The sequence below is a fragment of the Lytechinus variegatus genome, chromosome 3 (assembly GCF_018143015.1).
Source record: "Lytechinus variegatus isolate NC3 chromosome 3, Lvar_3.0, whole genome shotgun sequence".
In the NCBI taxonomy this organism is placed as follows: domain Eukaryota; kingdom Metazoa; phylum Echinodermata; class Echinoidea; order Temnopleuroida; family Toxopneustidae; genus Lytechinus; species Lytechinus variegatus.
Window position 1 is genome coordinate 62,316,593 of NC_054742.1, and position 14,678 is coordinate 62,331,270.

Here is a 14,678-nt window from a genome sequence, read left to right on the forward strand (position 1 = left end):
CCACCGTTTTGTCATTCCACCATTTCGCCACACCGTCATTCCACCATTTTGTCATACCGTCATTCCACCATTTCGTCATTCCATCATTTCGTCATACAGTCATTCCCCATTTCGTCATATTAAATGCACGAAACCAGACATTCATTCATTCCACCATTTCGTCATACCGTCATTCCACCATTTCGTCAAAACTTCATTCCACTTTTTTGTCATACCGTCATTCCACAATTTCGTCATACCGTCATTCCACCATTTCGTCATACCTTCATTTCATCATACCTTCATTCCACCATTTCGTCACACCGTCATTCCACATTTTGTCATACCGTCATTCCATCATTTCGTCATACCGTCATTCCACAATTTCGTCATTCCCCATTTCGTCATATTAAATGCACGAAACCAGACATTCGTCATTCCACCATTTAGCCACACCGTCATTCCACCATTTTGTCATACCGTCATTCCACCATTTCGTCATACAGTCATTTCGTCATACCGTCATTCCCCATTTTGTCATATTAAATGCACGAAACCAGACATTCGTTCATTCCACCATTTCGTCATACCGTCATTCCACCATTTCGTCATACCGTCATTCCACCATTTCGTCATACCGTCATTCCACCATTTCGTCATACCGTCATTCCACCATTTTGTCATACCGTCATTCCACCATTTCGTCATACCGTCATTCCATCATTTCGTCATACCGTCATTCCACCATTTCGTCATACCGTCATTCCACCATTTCGCCATACCGTCATTCCACCATTTCGTCATACCGTCATTCCACCATTTCGTCATACCGTCATTCCACCATTTCGTCATACCGTCATTCCACCATTTCGTCATACCGTCATTCCACCATTTTGTCATACCGTCATTCCACCATTTCGTCATACCGTCATTCCACCATTTCGTCATACCGTCATTCCACCATTTCGTCATACCGTCATTCCACCATTTTGTCATACCGTCATTCCACCATTTCGTCATTCCATCATTTCGTTATTCCCCATTTCGTCATATTAAATGCACGAAACCAGACATTCGTTCATTCCACCATTTCGTCATACCGTCATTCCACCATTTCGTCATTCCACCATTTCGCCACACCGTCATTCCACCATTTTGTCATGCCGTCATTCCACCATTTCGTCATTCCATCATTTCGTCATACCGTCATTCCCCATTTCGTCATATTAGATGCACGAAACCAGACATTCGTTCATTCCACCATTTCGTCATACCGTCATTCCACCATTTCGTCATACCGTCATTCCACCATTTCGTCATACCGTCATTCCTACATTTCGTCATACCGTCATTCCACCATTTCGTCAAAACTTCATTCCACTTTTTTGTCATACCGTCATTCCACCATTTCGTCATACCGTCATTCCATTTCGTCATACCTTCATTTCGTCATACCGTCATTCCACCATTTCGTCACACCGTCATTCCACCATTTTGTCATACCGTCATTCCACCATTTCGTCATACCGTCATTCCATCATTGCGTCATACCGTCATTCCACCATTGTCATTCCCCATTCGTCATACCGTCATTCCACCATTTCGTCATACCGTCATTCCACCATTTTGTCATACCGTCATTCCACCATTTTGTCATACCGTCATTCCACCATTTCGTCATACCGTCATTCCACCATTTCGTCATACCTTCATTCCACCATTTCGTCATACCGTCATTCCACCATTTCGTCATACCTTCATTCCACCATTTCGTCATACCGTCATTCCACCATTTCGTCATACCGTCATTCCACCATTCCGTCATTTAATTTCCGTCGTACCGTCATATAATTGTTCTATTTCGAACAATGTAGTTTTTTTATAAGAAGTTTACACTTTTAAGAAGTCCTGGGAATTGAAAATGATACTGTATGGGAATATTTGTTTACATATAATCTTTGGGTTGGATCTCATCTATTATTATGATGAGAGTAAAACTGTGAACAGAATGTTGCGTGTGAGTGAGCACGATCCATTTTTGTGAGCTCGCAGAAATTGGTTTGCACAAAAATGCTCATTTTCACACTGTAAAGACGAAAAAGGAACTGGCCATGCTGTACATTTCTCACATTTTTTCTTTTGTATTTATAGTCAATAGAAATAAAAACAGATGCAATTAACATTTTGTAACAACTTTGTTACCCAAACAAACATTTTCAGCATACATTTTACCTTTATGTGGCAGCTGGATATGAGGTCATTCAGCATAAACACATCGAAAGAAACAAACATGACAAAAGTGTATTTCAGACATCTGCATGTTTTTTTTTATTAATTTATTAAGTTATGTCATTTATAAACGGGCTTACATTTCTTAATACTCCTGTAATAGTTGTTTCTCAACACATTTCCCAGGAATGAAAATGAAAAACTGCAGAAAAATCAAGCCTAAGCTATTTCATACGAATCACTGCTACATGGCTTTCAAACAGAGGGTCGTGGGTTCGAATCCTAACCATGGCGTGTTTTCCTTCAGCAAGAAATTTATCCACACTGTGCTGCACTCGACCCAGGTGAGGTGAATGGGTACCCGGAAGGATTAATTCCTTGCATGCACTGAGCACCAGTCATGGTAGCTCGAGCTAAAGCCGGGGTAATAATAGCAGCGCTTTGTATCCTCATGCAAAAGGTACTTTATAAATACAGCTATTATTATTATCATGTAAATCTGAATCATTACAATGGTCTAGGCGTGTGTATGTGGGGGGGGGAGAGCATTGACGCCAGAGGGAGTGTTCTTGGCTATGAAACAAGTTTAAAGTGTAAAAAAAACGGTAGCTTCAAATCAGCCTATGCAGTTAAAGACCATGTGCTCTTTATGATTAACGTCTACCTATATCAATAATATTTTTTCAAAGTTTTGCGGATATAATTTTTCATCAACTTTTGTGCTCACTCATGCGGAAAGATTTTCAGACAGTCATTGCTTCATTCGCTTAAAGAGCCCTATATTGTGTATAAATGTGGCAAATGCATCAGGATAATACAAATATATCATTTCATAAAATTATTTCAAAGTGTAAATTTTTGGGATAGTTGCTGTATATCAACAGATTTCGAGCATGTCACTAAATAAAGAGATATTTTGCATCATTTGAAATGTTAATAATATACTTACAACTATTGTGCACAATATTGCGCAGATATTACTGCTGAAGACTCACAGACATTTACAAATCAAGCAATGTACATGATTGGGTAGGATTTTGGCTAATGAAGAGATATGAGAAGATAAAAACGATGAATTTCCACAAGCCCATATTGAATATATATGTATTTCTGTCACAATCTCAATATACATTATGTACATTACAAAGGATAAACTTTCATAATAGAATGATATCAATGCTAACAATTTCTTAAAGGAATGGTTTCATTTAATAACAATAAACATAACAAAACTAGAATTTAATTCGTCATGCGGACGAATTAGGTGGTCTGTCTTTATTATTGCCATCATGATCACTATTACCATGTTCATGCAGATCAATGTGATCTTCATGATGACAACTGAATGTTGATTATGGATAGAATGCTTGTGAAAGACGGGAGATGATAAAGCACTGTAAAAGGGTCTCTTTGATGTATGACAATACATGTGATATGAAAAAAAGTAATTATAATCTGTTTTATCTTGCTAAATTTTAACTTTCGTACCTTTAAATTATCATAAAGGATCTTGTACGAGATGGTAAAAAGAAAAAAAATTGAAAAAAAAATCATCTTGTTTACCCCAGGATTCGAACCTGCGCCCCCGAGAAAGCAAGTCAAATGCGTTATCCATTGAGCCAGGATATTCCACATAGAGATTACACGTAAGCAAATTTGAGAATTACAATTCCAATTTTGCAAGCGAAATACAGGCATGATCCCGGCATCTGATCAAAAAATGGAGGGCATATTTTCGAAAGCTTAGAATCTCGGCTACAACATACTAAAAGCTCAGGGAAAACTGACAAGAAACAATGGAGATATAGCTCACGAAATAGAGGAATGTCGAATCTAGTTTTGAGAAAAGGTCATGTCCCATAGAGATTACACGCAAAATACATGTGATATGAAAAAAAGTAATTATAATCTGTTTTATCTTGCTAAATTTAAACTTTTATACCTTTAAATTATCATAAAGGATCATGTAAGAAGCGGCAAAAAGAAAAAAAGTGAAAAAAAAATTCATCTTGTTCACCCCAGGACTCGAACCCGCGCCCTTTAGAAAGCAGTCAAAGCCACGATATTCCCCATAGAGAATACACGTAAGCAATTTTGAGAATTACAAGTCCAATTTTGCAAGTGAAATACGGGCATGATCCCGGCATCTGATCAAAAAATGAAGGGCACACTTCCGAAAGCTTAGAATCTCAGCTACAACATACTAAAAGCTTAAAGAAAACTGACAAGAAAAAATGGAGATATGGCTCACGAAATAGAGGAATGTCGAATCTAGTTTTGAGAAAAGGTCATGTCCCATAGAGATTACACGCAAAATACATGTGATATGAAAAAAAGTAATTATAATCTGTTTTATCTTGCTAAATTTAAACTTTTATACCTTTAAATTATCATAAAGGATCATGTAAGAAGTGGCAAAAAGAAAAAAAAAAGTGAAAAAAAAAATTCATCTTGTTCACCCCAGGACTCGAACCCGCGCCCTTTAGAAAGCAGTCAAAGCCACGATATTCCCCATAGAGAATACACGTAAGCAATTTTGAAAATTACAATTCCAATTTTGCAAGTGAAATACGGGCATGATCCCGGCATCTGATCCAAAAATGAAGGGCACACTTCCGATAGCCCAGAATCTCAGCTACAACATGTTAAAAGCTCAAGGAAAGCTGACGAGAAAAAATGGAGATATGGCTCACGAAATAGAGGAATGTCGAATCTAGTTTTGGGAAAAAGTCATGTCCCATAGAGATTACACGCAAAATGAGGAAAAATGACATGCCTCTTTTCATCGCTGTTTTACGCAATGATGCGTTCCTCAAAACGAATATTCATGTTAACTAAGGAGAAAGAGTACCTTCTAAACTACAACATATCGAAATCTGGGCGAAAAATGATTTATATTCGAGAAGTTACAGCCAAATTTGCATAAATTTGATGACGTCATTTTTGAATAAATGAAATTTTTAGTTTGGGCGCCTATTTGATGACGTCACGAGATAATTTAGGGACAATGGTGACATGAAATCAAATCTACAACTCATACTCTATCGATATATGAAAAAAAAAATGGGGGTCAACGGACTATTTAAAGAGCTACAGTGAATTTGCAATAGGCATCTTTTGCCCATATATGGCCTATAGTGAGAGCTCGCGCGCACACGTGCTGCAAAGTTTAACGGGTGTTAATTTCGTTATTAATGGTTGTAGAAGGTTGATCAAGGTATCAAATTGCTCAGAATTTTATTAGCAATGCAATGATATTAAAAGAAATGGTTTTTCTGCGTTGCGTTAAGGTGTAACGTGCGGAAACGCGCGCGCATATGTGCGCGCGCGCAAATTTTTGAAATGCTTAAAATGACCTGAAACGTACCCAAAAAATTTTATAGGTCATTTGGACGATTTTTTTACCTTTGACGCGCGCGTACGCGCGCGTCATGACCTCTACATGAACTTTGATGACATTGACATTTGACCCTTGACATGAAGTTAATGTCATGTAAATATTGTTAATTTTTGATAATTGATAATGAAGATATGATCAAATGAAGAATTTTACAAAATGGCGCGTAGATGACGTCATCATGACCATATGACCTTGAAAAGCTTATTTTGCCGTCTCTATGATAGATTCTATATTTGACAAAAAAATCAGCAAAATTGATTCAGCCAATTTCGAGAAAAGTTGGCGACAAAAAATAGGTACAATGAATAAAGATAGGAAGAAAGAAATAAAGAAAATTCTGACGAAATCAATAGGTGATCTGTCATAGACAGACCACCTAATTACGAGAAAAAGAATTGACGGTCACCATTCGTATATATGGCAGTCAGTATGACCATCATGGTCATCTTGTATTCCCTCCTTATCTTCATAACCATACTTCTCATATTCATCAAAAATATTATGATGTTCAACCGTAAATTATTGGAGGATGACAACACAGGCCATCCCCTACCTGAAGGGGAATATTACGTCCTTGATCCCACCCTCCCTGGGACTGACACTATTGTGAATGAACCAGATGTATGAGCGCACCATACCTATTTTGTTTTATCACCATTATCACATGGTTTAATTGGTGCACCAGGCTTCAGTTTAGCCTCTACAAAAGCACTTAAGTAGCACATCGTACTCAACTCGTCTAAGTTGGGATTAACCATATCACTTGGATCCAGCACCTATTGGAAAGGAAAAGAGAATAAATTGACAAGAAAATAAATGAATATTATATCAATAATAATCTAATATCAGGTTATTTTATCCATTCTTTTTTTATACATGAATAGGTTAAGACGGTTAAGAAAAAAATACCCCTTGACATTTAATTCTCCCCTGAAATTAGAGGTTACATCGTTTTTTTTTAATTCAGTGAATGTCGGAATAGACTCTTAAAAAATGTTAACTTTCATTAATGCTTCCAATGCTAACCTCTGTCACCTGCATGATCGGTGCATTTCTTTTTTTATTAGGTGATCTGTCAATTGACAGATCACCTCTTGTGTTTCTACGAATTTTCTTTTTTATTTATTTCTTTATTTATTCTTTTTATTTATTTTTCTTTTTCCACCCTTTTCTTGTTCCACCAAAATCATCAAAACTATTCAATCAATTCTCATCAAAATATTATCAATTATGGACAGTTATCATGCGATGTGTACGAAACAAGTTCAACGTCAAACGGTCATCGTGACGTCATCTACGCGCCATTTTGTAAAATCACATTATCAACAATATCTCCATTATCAATCATCAAAAATTAACAATATTAACATCAAATTAACTTCAGATCAAGGGTCAACTGTCCATGTCATCAAAGGTCATTTACAGGTCACGACGCGCATGTACGCGCGCGTCAAAATTTTAAAATGCTCAAAATCATTTTTTGATCAAAGTAGAGTACGGTTCAGGTCATTCTAAGCATTTCAGGAATTTGCTCGCTCACAGGTTTTCGCGCGCGTATACGCGCTCAACGTCCTTACGCAACACACAACTGCACTTTAATTTACATCAATGCATTCTTTATAAAATTCCCAATAAGTTGATACCTTAACCGATCTTCTACGACCAGTAATAAAGGAATGCGCCTCCGTCAAAGTTTGAATTACGCGCGTAAGCGCGCGTTCACAATAGGCCAAAAATGTGCAAAAACATGCTTTTACAAAATTCTATATAACTCTTCAGATAGTCCGTTGACCCCCCAAATTTTCTTTTATATTCGGATAGAGTAGGACTTGTAGATGTGATTTCATGTCACATTTGACAATAAATTTTATCATAACGTCATCAAATTTTCGTCAGAACTAAAATTTTCCATTTTTGTTTTATGACGTTTTAATAATTTTGGAAATATGACTGTAACTCCGTAATCATTGGTCGTTTTTGGCCCGGTTTTCTACATATTGTAGCTGGTTTTATATTCTTCTAGGTTATGTTACATTTTTATCATTTTGAGCAGGAGATCATCATAAATATTAGCAATGTATAGAAGTATATTATTATGATAAAACTTTAACTTGAAAAATTCAATTTGAGGTTATATTTTGTCGTTGCCTTGTAAGTGTATGGCAGTTACTATGGTCTGATGGTTAGTGCATCTGCCTTGTAATGCGAGGTCCCTGGATCGAAACCCATCAGCATAAACTTTTTTATTTATTAAATTTTGTCTCATTTTGCAAGTAACCCCTATAAGCCGGTTTGGGGTTCCATTCTGCGCATGATAAGAAGTTCATTCATATAATTCAGTGACATGATTGTTTTATATTTAATGAGATATTAGCAACAACCTTGATGTCTTGGTTATTCTTTTGAATTGTATGTTTCATTACATCCATAAAAACAACAACGCGTGCACTAGCAACTGGTATTTCAAACTTGGCTACGTATTGTTATTAGAACAAGCTAGTGCATTCCAAGAAGAAAGGGCAACAAATGCCTCCGTCAGTGTTCATTGCTTTGCTATTCTATTCACCAGCTCTAAGAAATTTCTTCATCTTGTTATGCAAGACATGCTTGCATAATATCTCTCAATGAAATCTATCTCTCAACGAAGTCTGTTTATTCTCGTGAGTGATGATCATAATGATCTCATTGACATGGTCAAAATGATCGAATATTAGATCGTGATCAGGAGATTCACAGACAGATCACCTAATTCGTCCGTAAGACGAATTAAAATTCTAGTCTTGTTATTATTTTAGATTCTTTGCGACATTTCCCCAAAATTTCGCTAATGATAATGATAATAATGATGATGACGTTTTATAAAAAAAAAATCAGAAGAAATTTGCAGAACCTTCGAAAGTGTTAAATTGGGATAAAGTCACTTTTTGGAGATTCACATTTTTATCATTGTTTACATCATTTAATTTGCATTGTTCGCATGCCAATTACTACAATTTCTCGAACGATGTATACACTCTTAAAATGTTGGGCAACATACTGTCCACACGGTTGGTTAAAAATAATATCCAACTCTGGGTAGTTTTCAATCGATACTGTGTAGTTATCACCCAAAGTACACATTATTGCTTTAAAAATACATATAATTGGATAAACAAGATAAGGTTTTAAACCAATAGTTGAGTGGTTAGCATGTTGCCCAATATTTTTAAGCGTGTATATGTATGCTCTTGGAGATGCTCTAGAGCATTTCACACAAAAAAAAACTAACGCAAACTGGTCCTAATTGGCTGACTGGCTAAAAGGTATAACTCATAAAAGGTCTTGGGACGGACCATTAGTCAATATACATGCAGGATGTTAAGTCTATCGCAAAATACGCGACCACCCCAAAATTTGGAGAAAAAAAAATTTATGTGAAGGTTCAAACAAATTTTGATTAAAGTACAGTGAAATATGAATGTTGCTGTAAGTTTAAAGTGAAGTATATAAATCAGCGCGAAGTCGTAGCCGGCTCAGAGTCTATTAATTACCATGTTTTTCATTACCACTATGAAGGTTCCGTTGCTGCGATTCGAAATTAACTTTTGACCCAAAAGGTCATGAAGGTGTTGTTGCCTAATTACATTATTTTGATAACAATCATTGAGCATAATTTTCTATGCATAATCGGTCCATTTTTTGTCTCCAAAATCGGGTAATTTTTTAGTACATAGTGTGTAGTTTCATATGTTCCAGGCTTTGGTACCTGGGGCCTGTTGCAGGAAGAGTTGCAATCAATCGCAACTCTAAAAACCACGCGCAACTTGATTTTCAACCAATCAACAGCGCGCATTTGGGACTTGCGATTGATTGTTTGACTTGCGTTTAAACGCAGCTCTTTCTGCAACGGGACCCAGGTCTTGTGTTTGTGATGGCTCATCTGCAAGAATGTTCCCCGTGATGAACAGTTCCATCTTTTCCAGGCCCATACAAGATATGTGTAGTCAGGTCGTACTAGCTCGGTAAGGTGATCAGGGGAGCGTTTCATGAAAGGACTTGTCAGACGTTTTATCCGACAAATCTTGTTTTATCCGACAGTTACCATAGTAACAGTGCCTCTCAGCCAATCAGAATGAAGAAAAGATGTCAGATCTGACAACTTGTCGGACAAAAATGTTGATGAAACGCTCCCCAGGATAACTTGGGTGTCTGACAACGCTATGGCTCCCAACTCCAATATTGGCGATCTTCACAAAATGTTCAAAGTATACGAGTACGAAACAAAAGCGATGTCGACATATACAAAGTGAAGTCGATCATGGTAGATTTGGCCTATTTTCTGTGCCCCAAAAATATAGAGAAGGTCGATATTTATCTGGACCAGGCTTGAGGATGATTTGGCAAAGGGAACCCAATTCTAAAGAGTGATCCTGCTCAAGGTACAGTCTGACACCTATACTTCGCCAAGCTCGACCGACCAGGCCGATAATAGATGAAGCTTGATCTAGTAGTCCAGTCATGATCTTTAGCCGGTATACAGGAGAGGAGGCGTAGGGGGCTTACCTGAGGTACTCCAAGCCAAACTTCAGCAAGTTTCATCGCTTCCTTTGCATTCATGAGAGCATCTTTAGGATCGTTGTTCTTCCAATCAGGATACAGTCCTAAAGTATAGCATTCATACAACATGAACAACATTTAAACAAAGATTGGTCAAAAGAACAAACCTAATGGTGTTCGACTGAATTTATTGTCATAATCAACCAATTTCTAGATTATACCCGATTTTAACCACTTCTGGTCCGATAATAATTTTATTCACTAACACGTTTTAATCCCCCTTTTTTGGCCAATCAGTTTAAAGAGTGGAAATCATTTCGCACTTTCATTCAGATTTTTATAATCTGGTATCCCAAAATACTAATAAATCGAACATCTAGCATGCTACTGATCTGGCATTTGTGTTACAACATTTTACACTCATTTCATGGGACAACTATATTCCTTTGTTTTTATTTTCTTGTATTATATTTTTAATATCACACGTTTTATGGCGTCATAGAGAACGTAATTATAAAGCACTTTTCAAATGACTGTACCTATCCTCTATTCCAAAAAAATTGAAATTAATGAATAAATATATAAACAGACGAATACTCTTACAGGATAAACATAAATGTGAAAAAGAAATTACAACACCTTTGCTTTTTACTTGAACACTCTTTGGTGTTATGTTTAAACTCTAGGGGGCTTTTAACACCGGAGGATGTAACCTATAGGGGCACGAACTGGTATCGCTTTGAACACCCAATGTTTAGATTTAATGCTAATTAATGAAGTCATTTCTTAATTTGTTATTAAATATGTATCTCTATTGGTCTTGCATTGAAATTGAACACCTGTGGTGTAAACACCGATATTATGCCATCACCTGGAGCGACACCATCTACTAGAGCACCTACGGCCAATCCATTGTTCCAGTCCTTGGTGAAGTTAGTCATTGGTACTTTAGATGGGATCTTACTTTGGATCCATCCTAGCAATGCCTGCTTTGGTGTAATATGTTCGTCGCCTCGATCACCATCGTCATCTAAATACGGTCGAGAGATGGCGTACTTCAATATCAGCGTCCATAGCAGACCCAGGATTAACTTCAGTATGCCTTTAAAGATATCACTCGCATCTGTCAAATGAAAACAAGATAACAGTTTCTGATCTCCCCATATTTTACAATTTTTACATTTTTTTAAAACAAATATACAAAATTAGCCAGGCTGGCCGACGGCAATTCCAATAAGGAGGGGATGGGGGGTGGTAAACATCCCACTAACATCTTTTATTGTTGGGGCGGTGGCAACTAGGGCCATGAGAAGAATTTCATGGGGGAGATGCATATTTTTTTTGTCTAAAGTAACTTGATAGCAAGTTGGCACAGCGAGCGAGCAAAGCAACCGTGCTTTTCAAGAGGGTGGTTTTGCCTTTCAACAGTGCAATCGCGTTTAATGCACAGTACTGGTGAATTTTGATAAAGAGTTTAAGCAAGACAGTGTGAGGTTCATAATTTGGAACGAGTGGGGCCACACTTTGCCAAGTCTATATGCAAAGATTTAGCATGCATATAAGGTATGGGGATTCATACATCTTGAAAGGACAGTCACATGAAAGCTCAAGAGCTCATTTTCATTGGGGTCGTAAACATAAAAACACATTTTTGTAGATATGTATAGCAAACCACACATACATATCGAAACATTTACTATCGCCTTTCAAAAAGAGGGTCGTGGGTTCGAATCCTATCCATGGCGTGCTTTCCTTCAGCAATAAATTTATCCACACTGTGCTGCACTTGACCCAGGTGATGTGAATGGGTACCCGGCAGGATTAATTCCTTGCATGCATGCACTGAGCGTCGGTGGTGGTAGCTCGAGCTCAAGCCGTGGAAATAATAGCAAGCGCTTTGTATCCTCAGGAAAAAAACGCTATGTAAATCCAGCTTTTATCATTATAATTATTAAATGGAAAAGGAAATATATAGATTAATTACTTATATAGAAGAGAGACAGGGATAAAAGATAATAATATGAAGGAAAAGCATGGATTTTCAAGCCCCCCCCCCCCCATCTGCACGCCAGTGCATTTTCTGTGGCTTTGCTATGGACTCTTGGCTTTTTAATATATACAGTTTTAAACGTCCAGAAAGCTACAACACTGTTGAATGCTGCTTGTGTGATATCGATTCGTTTTTTCACTGAAATAAGGAACACAGAGTGTACTATCTCCAATAGAAATCAATTCTAAAGAGTCGATGTTGGTGGACCTAATCTTCCTAAAATGCGAGAAAATAATAAAATTCAAATTCTTTATTTCATTTTCAACAGAACAAAGTAAAATGGTCGTATAATTACAATGACATTTGCAAATGAAAGTTATACAAACAAAATAAAGTGAGGTAGGTACAATATATGATATTATTTTCAATAAGTAAAGCAAAGGCCTATAAACAAATTATCCTAAACATTATGAAGATCTGAGAAATGGAGGGATCCACTAAAAAGGCACATGCTTGTAGTGTGTTGACCCCTTTAAATAATTATTGTAAAATTACCTACGAAGATGGACACAGAGGTGACGGAACAGAACCAGAACAGATAATAAAAATTGAAATCAAAAGAGAAGCACACTCGAGGGATATGAAGAGCAGGATTTTTAAAATCCTATGTTGAAAAAAATGATGTTTGTAAAGATCAGATCTTATTCCCTATCCAAGCTTTAATTTTGAAGTCAGAATCTTGGCCATGAAATATAATGACTACAACTTACCAATGTTCACCAACCTAATATTCTCATCCTCGATGAATTTGAGAGCAATGGAAATATTTTCTAACTTCTTTGATTTGAAGCTTGGCTTCTTATTGTACTCGGAAATCTTCTTATTAGAAAGTACTTGAAGTAGATCAATTAACAGCAACCCGTCACACAGATCTGTTTCCAGATTGTAGATATACTTGTTGACCGTTTTCAGATGTTCGTTACACCATCTTGTGAAGGTATTCTGCTGTATTTTCTTCCATTCTGCGTCTGCTGCCGTTGGGTCTTCAGACTCCATTCTCCTGTAGGGTAGGCTTGTTCAGTTATGCAAAAGTGCTTTCCAAAGAACAAACAACTCTACATTAATATGTAACAAAACAATAAAGGAAAAACAGAATAAATTATATACATATAGAGTGAAATCAACAATTATCATGGAATCATTACATCTACATCAAGTTATTCGGTGTAATTAAATGTAAAAATTGTAATGATTTACAGTGTTTTTAATGCATGGAGGGACGTGCATTTTTTAAAATAAAAACAGAAAATAACAAATCAAATATTGGTGAAGGTTTAAAAAAAATCCATCAAAGAATCTGAAAGTTTTTTTTATTATTTGTGGTGTCATATTTGACCAGATATAACCACTTTCATTTTTTGAGAAATACGTCACGAGGGAGCTGCTCGTCTGTGACGTCACATAATAAAAACTTGTTTAAAAAAAATAAATGGCTCCGTCATTCTCTAACGGATTTCAACCAAACCTTCACCAATATGTATATATACATGCCAGGTATGTGTTTCATAAAGCTGTTCGTAAGTTAAGAACGACTGGTGAACCTTTCTTACGCGCTAAGTAATCACAGATGAACGTATCATTTATCTCAAGAAAGGATCACCAGTCCTTCTTAAAGTCGCTCTTAACTTACGAAAAGCTTTATGAAACGGCCCCAGGATGTAGAAGGGTTGCCCTCTATCAACGCAGACAGTAAAATCTAACCACGATTGTAGGCAGTAGAGGAAGGGGCAGGGACAGGCGGCTCTTGCTTTCTAAGAACTTCTGTGTGTATTGTACACTTTTTATTAAATCAAATAAAAGTGTGCCTTCATAAGATACAAATAAAAAAAAAACGATCTCGCTTGTCTATTTTCTTCATTATATTTATATCTAATTGGCAACCCCTCCTCCTCCTCTAGCAGAAAAAAAAATCATGCGCATGGGCACGAATCTCACAAATGGAACACCACCTTTTCAAACAAAAACTAATTCAAAAGAATAACTGTTTAATGTATTATCTCACACACAGGGTGTTATGATGGAGCATTTCTGACCATCTCGTTAGTTCGATGACACATTAAAGCATTAGTACACACAAATAAAATGGTACTAATTAAGTGGCAAAATACAGCAAGAAAACAACTGGTAGACAACAGCGTCTTCCAACGTGTTTTTAAACATTGACCGATCAAATTCATTTCTGCTGGAGCTCGAGCTCGTACAGCAGACGACTGTATTCATAACGTAAGAAGCATGGTTCCAAAGCTCTGTCTCATTCGTAACATACTTCCTTCCAAATTCAATTATTGATTAAACAGGGTAATATCACTAGTATTACCTACTTGAATCAAGAATTCACGACACGTTCTTTCCTTCGATGGTATATTATCCTCACATAGAGTGATTGATGAATGTGACTGTGAAGGTGGTTTGAAACAATTTCCCAATACTACAATACTACAACTATTTTTTATTTTTTGTACACTGGATTGTGCACGTTCCACT

The 14,678-nt window shown here is 36.8% G+C and overlaps 2 protein-coding genes across 5 annotated transcripts; one reads left to right on the plus strand and one right to left on the minus strand.

Annotated features, from left to right (window-relative positions):
- Nucleotides 1-525: 525 nt before the first annotated feature.
- Nucleotides 526-1,035, plus strand: LOC121412108 (extensin-3-like). The gene has a single exon (XM_041605016.1). The coding sequence runs from the start codon at nt 526-528 to the stop codon at nt 1,033-1,035; it is 510 nt and encodes a 169-aa protein (XP_041460950.1).
- A 4,957-nt stretch (nt 1,036-5,992) lies between these two features.
- LOC121411588 (filamin-A-like) lies at nt 5,993-14,678 on the minus strand. 4 transcript variants are annotated; one of them, XM_041604385.1, is made up of 5 exons: nt 14,516-14,678; nt 12,905-13,194; nt 11,016-11,267; nt 10,151-10,248; nt 5,993-6,384 (listed from the first exon to the last, which is right to left on the minus strand). In XM_041604385.1, exons 2-5 carry the CDS (start codon nt 13,188-13,190, stop codon nt 6,247-6,249), a joined length of 774 nt encoding a protein of 257 aa, XP_041460319.1. In that variant the 5' UTR covers nt 13,191-13,194; nt 14,516-14,678; the 3' UTR covers nt 5,993-6,246. The 4 variants fall into 4 exon arrangements, with proteins under 4 accessions (XP_041460319.1, XP_041460320.1, XP_041460321.1 ...); XM_041604386.1 differs by having other exon boundaries at nt 12,905-13,249; XM_041604387.1 differs by having other exon boundaries at nt 14,512-14,678.

Excerpts from the sequence above, each read along its gene's own strand:
- LOC121411588 (XM_041604385.1), bottom strand. The coding sequence starts at position 13,190 with ATGGAGTCTGAAGACCCAACGGCAGCAGACGCAGAATGGAAGAAAATA. Across the intron at positions 11,268-12,904 it reads TATTAGGTTGGTGAACATTG|ATGCGAGTGATATCTTTAAA; the intron begins GTAAGTTGTAGT and ends TTCATTTGACAG. Across the intron at positions 6,385-10,150 it reads TTTGGCTTGGAGTACCTCAG|GTGCTGGATCCAAGTGATAT; the intron begins GTAAGCCCCCTA and ends CCTTTCCAATAG.
- LOC121412108 (XM_041605016.1), top strand. The coding sequence starts at position 526 with ATGCACGAAACCAGACATTCGTTCATTCCACCATTTCGTCATACCGTC.